Source organism: Labrus mixtus, chromosome 11, assembly GCF_963584025.1.
Source record: "Labrus mixtus chromosome 11, fLabMix1.1, whole genome shotgun sequence".
NCBI lineage: Eukaryota > Metazoa > Chordata > Actinopteri > Labriformes > Labridae > Labrus > Labrus mixtus.
Genome location: NC_083622.1, coordinates 17,172,272 through 17,182,168, shown reverse-complemented (window position 1 = coordinate 17,182,168; position 9,897 = coordinate 17,172,272). Strand labels below are relative to the sequence as shown.

At 38.5% G+C, this 9,897-nt stretch overlaps 2 protein-coding genes across 3 annotated transcripts; one reads left to right on the top strand and one right to left on the bottom strand.

Moving 5' to 3' along the window:
* Window positions 1-62: 62 nt before the first annotated feature.
* josd2 (Josephin domain containing 2) lies at window positions 63-5,138 on the bottom strand. Of its 2 annotated transcripts, none has more exons than XM_061050356.1 (7): window positions 5,043-5,138; window positions 4,041-4,202; window positions 3,698-3,826; window positions 2,546-2,671; window positions 1,890-2,084; window positions 470-1,470; window positions 63-275 (listed from the first exon to the last, which is right to left on the bottom strand). In XM_061050356.1, the coding sequence occupies exons 3-6, from the start codon at window positions 3,817-3,819 to the stop codon at window positions 1,359-1,361; spliced, it is 555 nt and encodes a 184-aa protein (XP_060906339.1). In that variant the 5' UTR covers window positions 3,820-3,826; window positions 4,041-4,202; window positions 5,043-5,138; the 3' UTR covers window positions 63-275; window positions 470-1,358. The 2 variants fall into 2 exon arrangements, with proteins under 2 accessions (XP_060906339.1, XP_060906338.1); XM_061050355.1 differs by having other exon boundaries at window positions 5,069-5,138.
* A 188-nt stretch (window positions 5,139-5,326) lies between these two features.
* Window positions 5,327-9,564, top strand: ube2s (ubiquitin-conjugating enzyme E2S). The gene is made up of 4 exons (XM_061050349.1): window positions 5,327-5,511; window positions 6,548-6,695; window positions 7,719-7,909; window positions 8,024-9,564. The coding sequence occupies exons 1-4, from the start codon at window positions 5,509-5,511 to the stop codon at window positions 8,390-8,392; spliced, it is 711 nt and encodes a 236-aa protein (XP_060906332.1). The 5' UTR covers window positions 5,327-5,508; the 3' UTR covers window positions 8,393-9,564.
* Window positions 9,565-9,897: the final 333 nt, after the last annotated feature.

Below are 9,897 nucleotides of genomic sequence, written 5' to 3'. Positions count from 1 at the left end.
TCTGCATGGTGTCTACAAGTCAATGCAAAGAACATGAAAACACAGTGTGATGTACAACAGACTGAACTTAAAACAGGAGGTCAAACTTTAATATAAATAAGCTTCAATAGGTTCATGTATAAGTAGGTCACTAGTGTATACCAGAGTATTCCTATTCGGATATGCATAGAATATAAAGGAGAGACACAACACAAACATTAAACTTAGTCATAGAAACCAGTGTTTTTGCATGTTTGACTCATTACCATTGATCTAAAATAGTGTTATTTATATTCCTGACCCTTTCTATTACATCAAAACAAAAGATCTTCCCAGAATATAAAGGCTGTTATTCTTTGCAGATCTGTATGAAGTGATTTAGATGGAATATCCATCATAATCAACGTCAGGTCAGCTTTTGATTTGTGACAGCTTCATTACTGTTTTTCATCTTAGCTGCATTATCACACATTAATAACATAACTTTGACTTGGCTTTGGGATGGATTGTCGATCTCAAGAAAATCTGAAACCTCTGCTAACCCCTGAAGCTTAGTGAAAGGAAAACAAAGACTGCCAAGAAGTAACACATATAAAAACCCCAAATATGGCAGGCTATGTAAAATGTTCAGAAGGTTGTAGTGAAAACATGAAAACATGCAAAAACACTGGTAGTTCTTCAATACCTCGCCAGGTGATGCCTTTACAGGTGCACAAAAAGACAAATAGTGCCAACACATTTTACTCTATAGTGCATAGAAGGTTCAGAGAAAAGGTCTTGGGGAAAAGATGGTCCACTCTGTTTCTGCTTCATAACTGTTCCGGTTTGACAAAACCATCCTGCACGTACACAACACACTGATCTGAATTTGGCAAACCTGAATGTAAAAATCTAGGACAAGGATATTTTAGGTGGAAAATTCTGCTAAACCATACTCATCTGATTTTAGTTATCAAAGTTAACTTTTTTTTTGCAGATGTTTGTTCATGCACAAAACGGTGAGAAATCAGTCATGTCTAAATCCAGCTATCATCAAACTTGCGCACTTTTAGCTCAGACTATATTAGCTACCCGGAGTTCAAACAAATGTACAATAGTAGGACTACGCAGATACATAAGTCACATCCAAGCAATTGTAGCTTTTATAGCTTTTACAATCAAAACAGTTCTTCATGTCAGGAGTAAACAAATGTCTCTGCTTCTCTTTGGAATTTCTTCTCTGAGTCTGAGTGTAGATATTGAATGGATTTTAATGGATTCCCTGAAGACTTTTCTGTCATGAGGTTTCAGTTTTGTAAAAAAGAAAGAAAAAAAAAAAGTCATATTTTCCCAGAGGAGTTTTTTTTTTCCGTTCCCATGCTTTGTCCTGTCACAAGTTATCACTTCTTGGGGTTGTCAGAGTTCAGCCACGAGCCGTCCTCCTCCACCTCCCGCCGGACGACCAGGAGCATCTCGGCCACGTCCTGAGAAAGCTGCTCACTGAGAAACGTGCTAAAAGAGAGACACAAGGACAACGCGAGAGGAGAGGTTACAATCACTCTGGACAGAGACAGAGGGTAGATTTCTAGAGTGCAGCATTCTGACACAAACACACAGTGAGGTAAGCCTCAAGTGACCACTCATGTCGGATGAGTCACTGGGTGACAAGAGTTACAGCAGAGAACAAACGACAACATTTGATTCCACTCAGAATAGAGACACACACACACACACACACACACACACACACACACACACACACACACACACACACACACACACACACACACACACACACACACACACACACACACACACACACACACACACACACACACACACACACACACACACACACACACACACACACACATTTCATGTCCACTCTGAAAAGCCCTGAAAATGTTTTACAGATGGAAATATATCCTCACCGTAGTTCTGCTTCTCCTCCAATACAGGCAGGACTCTTCAGTTTGGAGTCCAAGTTGTAATATTGACCATTAACTTGCCGAACTGCGAGCCAGTGCCGCCGTCGGAGTGGGAGGGAGACGATTCCAAGAGATACCCGTGATGGGACATTAAGAATGAAACCCTGGACCTTTGACATGCAAAGGCTCTGAACCGTCCTGTATTTTTGATTTATTTTTTAATGAAAGGGAAGTCAAAACTGTGTTAGTCATTCATATTGTCTTTGAGCACATTTTATGTATTTCATGTTGCAAAAATCCCACTCATCCTGCTTCAAATATTTTCAGATATACTAGATGTCTGTAAAAAAAATGTATTACTATGTAGGAGACAGTTGAACATGTGATTCACATTGCAAAATGCAATTCATACAACTTGTGTAGCAATGAGTGCTCTGCATCTAGATCTAAGTCAAAAAGATACATTTGTACTTTAAATGCAGAGACAAGAAGCTGATGCTCGGTGAAGTTCTGAAAAGCTGTTCCATCATTCATCTCCAAGCAATTGTATTTATCTTTTGATACTTTTTGCATGAAAGAAGATCAAATGCACAATCCAATGAAAGAGACAAGCCCAGAAATACAGAGTGAAACAAACATTTTTGTGTAGTCAAGCTTACCTGCGTTTGTCCCACCACACTGCAGCCAGTTCCCGGCTCTGTAGTGCCGCCATGATGACGTTGACGTCATAATTCCCAGTGCCTAACACTGAGCGATGAGGGTTCACCACACACTGTGGAGCCAGTCTGCAAAGATGATTAATGAGAGCAACAGAAATTTAAAAAAAGGGGCATCCACACCACTTTGTACTTTGGGTACAGCTCAGTTTTATATTTGGCCATGGTGGGTGGAGAGACCTCTTCTCAATGTGATTGCAAACTAAATGTAGGACCTCTCTGAGGTTTGTTTTGTTTTCAGTATGAATGTCCACACACTTGAGGGTAAGCTTTCAAACTAAACATCCACAATGACTAAGTTCAGAAACAGCTACATTGTTTGAAATCAGGTCAGAGGGTTTTCAGCACATTATTCTTTAACCTCAGTCATGAGCCACAGAGATCATGACTCATTGCATCTCGAAGTCAATTAAGTTAGAAAATAACTTCCTAAATAGAAGCCACATTACATACAATGTTTTTTTTTGAGGTGTCAAATTGACTTTCCTGTTCTTAGAGATCACATTTACATTCCCTCTATTTAATGAAAAATAAGGGAGTGGATTTCATTATTATTCACTTTTAACACACTCTACAACCTTACTGCTATATGAAACTAGGGCAGGTTGTGAACAAAAATACGACATCTCTTTGTGGCTCCAGCATTCAGACACGGAGAGAAGCAAAAAGGTTTTATTTTACAACCATCTTTTGTAGAGAAGTTTGCTGTTCAAACGGGGCTTTGAGAACCTACAGATTCCCACCAGTCAATCTGGAATGAAATGTTTTGCCTGGGGCAGAAGCAACACCGTTCCCCTCCTCTTTCCTCTTCTTCTCAGCTGGTACATCTATGGCAGGCTGTTTCAATCGAATGTTTTCAACGTTATGTTCGTGTCCTGCAAACATGTTATCATTCTGGACCAGAAGAGATTAACCTCCTGCTGCTGGATAACAGGTCAAAATTATAAAACTATATGGACCAAACAGGGGACATATTTTAGTTAAGAAGCTTTAGTTTAGCTCCTTAGATTCAAATATTGGCAGAAATTCACAAGATTTTTTTTCTATCTCTTGTTGTCTCTGTTGCTTTATAAGCAATCTACAACGTTACCCTACCTTTTGCAGATGTCATCGGCTGTCTCTTTGGTGAACACCCGCTCCTGGAGGACGTTGTTCAGTGCATGAATCGCGCACAGCTCCAATCGTTGCTTCTCATGAAACACTTCTCCTTCGCTCATACTAACACTTTACCATGACAGACAAGCACACAGAAGAGGTACTGTTAACACAGTGAATCACTGGAGAACACAAAGCGATGAATAAGGCAGCTAACGCAGTTTGCAGGTCATCCAGGCAAAGGATAACTAGAGTGCTACAGTGGCTAAAGTGACAGCATACTGGTTAAACAACGTCAAAGTGCACAATAATTAATCAACGATGAATAAACTAAGCAACTGACCTGCTGATAAAGCGATTCTCAGATAATACAATGCTGGTGTCTGACAGCTACATCCAGAAACCGGAAGCAGATCCGTTGTGTTGTTGTTGTTGTGCAGCAGCTGTCACGCCCATTTACGGCATTCACTGTAGCAGCGTCCGCTTTATTCTGTTATTCTTGTTTCTATAAGTTTAAGAAAATAAGAGAAATAAAGGACTAAATTAAATACTGAATACAATTTGTCTCCTTGGATACGCAAACAACACACTGCCGACCAGACTGTGATGGCCGCTGTGTTAAAGCGCCCTCTGGTGTCGGATGATGGTTTCTATGGTAATGATGAATCACCATTTGAATATACTGGTGATTGGATTATGTCTGATCATCTGCAGCAGTAAAAGATAACAAAAAAGTAGATTTCTTAGTCACTGGATTCAACCACAATTTAGGATACAAATGCTTCTCCTGAGAATAACTATTTTTGCAACATGGTATATTTTTTTTTATATATTTGCAGGACAAATATTACACTCCACCATATTTATTTTAAAGTTTTAAATAATAGTTTATACGCTACACATGATGCTTTTCATGATGCACACACACCACACATTCCAATCTGCACATTGCACTTTGACACACTGACACTTTACACTGTTTACATTACTCTATATTTTATATTTTGTACATTCAAATAATTCTTTTTTTACTTTTTACATTATATTCTATTTTACTGTATTTATGTGTATTAGTAATTTGAGTGTTTATTGCATGGCCTTGCGGAACAGTCCTTACATTTCACTGCACATCTGTATGAGCATGTGACAAATAAAAATCTTGAATCTTGAATCTCTTGAATCTTGAATATGCAGACGTTCATACTGAAACAAAAAGTACAACTACCAAACTTAAACTATACCAAATATATTGTGTATTCGAGTGCACTGGTTTCATCTGCACAATTATTTGGCTACTTACAAATTAAAAACATTTCTATCAAAATATAATAATTTGATTTGTTACCATATTCATTTAAGGGTTTTCTTCACCTGTTTGAAGTCGTAGTTAAAGGAGAGTTTATCTTTTGAATCTTGTTCGCCTTTATTGTATCCCACAAAAGATCGATCATTTCAGATGCTTCATGGGGATTTGAATTTTTCAAACGGGCCAATGACGGCCGAGCATTAGTGACGTTTCCCACTCTGTGTGGCTGATTGGGTTTCCGACTACGACGTCAGGACAATACTGTATCACGATTGGCCAAATCTTTCTGACGTGTCACGCTACTAAGCTGCCCATTGGTCGGTGGTAGTAGGTTAAACAGAGGATCGTATTTTTGTTCCTGTGTCAACGAAAAGAAGAAAAGAATAGTGGCCAGTTAAACCCGGTTAAGTTTTCACTAAAGATAGTGAATTGAACATAAAGGAAAACTCTCCTCATATCTGTAAGCACGCAGACATCCACCGTTCTAGCAGAACTCTGTTTGAAGATGGTAAGTCGTTTGGGTTGATATTATTGCTAATGGCTGAAAGCAGCAAACGCTAGCTTGTTTCGATGTTTAGCCGTCGCCAGCCGTCGAGTATTTGAAGTCGGTAATTGCTCCTTTCTCGACTCCCAGACTATAATTTGTAAACTTAAGATTCATTTTCCAATTGTACTATTAAATTCAAAATTGCAATGATTTACAATACGAATTAAAGACTCTGAACAGTTTTCTTTCTATATAAGTTATCAGATCGAGGCTAAGCTAGTAATGCTAACGCTAATGACAGACGAGCGTAACGTTAGTGGTGAACTGACGTATCGGCTGATGTTTGACATTAAATACATTATACCCGGCTTTTGTTTTTGTTTTTGTGTTTATCAATTATTAATTGTTCTTACACAGCCTTTGTTAGAAACTTCTTTGACTTCTATTGATGTAAGACATAAGCTGTTCCAGTTTTCCATTTTGTCAGAGCTAAAATTATTATTATTATTGAACAGCAACTAAACATGTAAAGTGTCGTCATGTGTGTACTTTAGTAAGATTAAATATAGAGACTATCAGTTGATTTTGAGTTTTAATTCGACTTACCATTTACGACTCTGTTTTTACATTTACATTCAATCTTCCATATTTAATCTTCCTATTTAAGACTAGTAATGCTTAGTTAAAGCCTGGTTGTATATATTCACATTCTTAGTTTGGATATTTTTAGTATTTATTTACTTTGTATTTAATATTATATTGTGTTTAGATTTGCTAACATTGTGTTTTTTTACTCATATTGTGTGTTTTATAACCTGCTGCTGTAACGCCACAGTTTCCCAGTTTGGGATCAATAAAGTAATTCTATTATTCTATTTAGTTAAAGCGGATACACTCCTATTTTGTAAGTTTAAAAAATCGCCAGTATTATTGAACATCAGTGGACATCACTAAACAATTTATTTAGATTTGTTGCAGTGTCCACCAAAAATCTTTCACATGTTTCCTCATAGTTTCTGTCTCTACATATTCAAAGCTAAACTGTCTTTCTCCACAGAACTCCAATGTGGAGAATTTGCCTCCTCATGTTCTTCGTCTGGTCTACAAAGAGGTTTCAGCATTAGCAGCAGACCCGCCTGAGGGTATCAAGATTTATCCCAGTGACGAAGACATAACTGAACTGCATACAGCCATTGAAGGACCTGGTAAGGATTTCAATGGGTGTGATATCAAACTAACATGGATCATGATTAGACGTTAGACTGAAACACTTATAGGAACAAATGTGTAAAGTTCCTCCTGAGGTAGAAATAAGTTATCTATATTTATTTTGATCTCCTTACTGCTTATTATGACAGCTATTAAGTTGCAGTTTTTTATTTATAGGGATTTTTTTAATTGCACCTCTCAAAGAAATGTTTGATCTGTGTCATACTTGCAGCTTACAATATGTCAATTTCCATATCACCACATATTCAGTAATGTATTTTGAAAAGTCTGGCAGTAAGTACCTTTTATCATCACACCAAGGTTATAACACCTCTTACCGATTAACCTCGCCAGCTAATGATGAGTCAGACTTAAAAGTTGTCTGGGCATTTCTGCTTATTTGGCTTTAATGGTTTAATGTCAAGATCTGCTCCCAGCTTCATGGAACATCTTGTTATTTCGCATCTTTAAAATCATTCATTTTTTATAAGGCAAACTTCTTCATATTGTGTCTATTAATGCAGCACTTTTAAAATGTAGAAATTGTTATTTTCCAATGCTCTGCAAAATATATGTACCATTGTATAAAGGCCTTTATGTAAGGATTTGTAGGTTTTTTTCCTGAAGGTTGTAAGATGACAACACAGCTGACATTGACAATGCCATCTTGTTTCTAGAAGCTTGTTGGCAAAGACCCTATTATTGTTGAGTAGGCCTTGAAGAACCAGACACAAGTCCACATTACAACTCCTCCGCTGTACAATCTCTTTGCATCAGTTTAATTCACTGACTCCTAATACTAGTATTTCTGTCAGATAATTGCATTGGACATATTGAGCATTTCTGTAGTATTATTTTAGTGGAAATGCAGTATATTATATAACTTAATTATTTGGACTTGGGTGAAAGATTTTCTGTTTTTTTTTTTTGTCGCTCTATGACCCTATTTCTTTTTCTGCTGCAAGTTTGGCACATTCAGAGCATACTGTTCACAAGATTAATTCTTTATGATTTGACAGAGGGAACTCCGTTTGCCGGTGGCGTTTTCCGAATGCGCCTGGTCCTCGGGAAGGACTTCCCTGCGGTTCCACCCAAGGGGTATTTCCTGACCAAGATTTTTCACCCCAATGTGGGCCACAAGGGAGAGATCTGTGTCAACGTATTGAAGAGGGACTGGAAGGCAGAACTTGGCCTCCGACATGTCTTACTTGTAAGAACAACCACACATCTGAAGTTGTCTTTCATCTGTGTTACTATCTTTGTTTCAGCTGTGTTACAATTTTGTTTCCTTTTTTTTTTCTTCCACATTTCTCATTTCTCTCAGACGATAAAGTGTCTTCTCATCCATCCAAATCCTGAGTCTGCTCTGAACGAAGAGGCCGGGCGATTACTGTTAGAGGACTATGCAGAATATGAGTCCCGAGCTCGTCTACTCACAGAGATCCACGCCATGGGTGGGCCTGGTGGGACCTCTGGGGCACCTCAGGACCCTAATGAGGGCCCACAGCCAAAAAAGCATGCAGGCGACCCTACAAAGAGAGCAGGGCCTAGTGCAGCAGCTGTGCCAGCCGCTCTGGGTAACGGAGCTAACGGAGCCAGTACAACCAGCAGCAATAGTAACAGTAGTAATAACTCTAGTAATGTAGCAGGGAAAAAGAAAGCAGATAAGAAGCGTGCATTGAGGCGACTTTAATACCTCAGTCAAATTCTCAGTGTGTTTGTGTGTGTGAGTGCGAGAGTGTGTAAATATAAATATTGAAGTGTGCCGATGATGTTTTCGTTTCCTTTTCTGACTATTTCTACCACCTATCCAGACTTTCCACTTTGTACCCATATCTGAAGTTTGTCCTGTTGGCATTAGAGGTGTGTCAATTATTTCCAAGACACAATGAAATATATTTGTTAGACTTTTAATAGAAAAAGACAACCCTTAGACTGCTGAAATCATGCCATCAGTTGTATTTTTCTTGTGGCCAGGTGTGAATGAACAATACAGGACTTGGATTTTACTGTTAAAACATTGCTTCTTATTTCTGCCTGACATCAGCTCTTGTTGAAGTGATTCTTGGTAAATGCTGCTGTGATGGTACTGTGTACTGCTCAGCCAGACTCACTTGTGAGCCTAAACCAGGATGTTACTCAAAGGAAATAATGGTAGAAGTTGTTTAACAATAATGTAAGAAGGCAGTATGTTCACATTAAGGAGAGAAATGTTCTTACACCAAACATTAAACTGATTTTAAACTGTATTTTTCATATTATAATCCAGTAGGGCACAGGTATGGAAAGAGTCATCAGTGGGTTATAAAAGGCCTGTTATGTTCTTCACAGAATCTCAACCCCTTTAAACATTTTTTTTTTTTTTTAATATTTCTAAAATGGTTTCACTGTCCAGTATATTCAAAAGTTGTTTATAATTGTCATGTTCATACTCGGTTGTCTTGTAGTTTTGTGTGAAGACCTAGATCAGTGGCTTCAAGGGAACAGGGTAGGTTGCCAGACTAAATCTATTATTTGTAGAAAGCATAACATATATCCCTGATTCCCTACAAAGCAGTTCTGTGCTCTCACATACCCAATTCCAGACAGGCCATGGGGGTATCTGAAGAGCCATCAGTAAGAAAATCTCCACGTTTGAATGAGCTTGTCTCCCTACTTGTCGCACTGGCCGGGTTTCCTGGGCAGGTTTTCTCTCTTTTCTAAATGCATGCTGGGCGTACATTTCCCAAGGAAACACACTGAAGCGTTGTGTTAATTTGGATGGAAAAGGTGCCTCTGGAACTCCTGTCACTGTGCAGACTGTTGGCTGGATATTTTGTGTCCATTTTAAATTATTTAAATTAATAAAACATTGAAACACCAGAAGTGGAATGAAAAATGAGTCATTTGCTCTTGATTGAGTGGCATTTATATGCATAATTGTTTATCAGGGTATACAGTGAAGTGTTGTGCAATAATAAGTGTGTATGTGCATCGGTATATCCGCTGAGGATCTTTTACTGTTCAGTGACGTATAATATCGCTTAATTTTGTTTATAGTGCTCTCCTGTTCTGCAGTGAAGAAATAACCATTATGAGGGGGAATCAGTAATTGCATCCACCCCAGCAAACCAGTGAGTGAAAGTGCACCCGGTGGAGCGTCAGTGGAGCGTCTAATGAAGGGCTCCACTAGCCTCTACTGCAGACATGCAGCAGCCC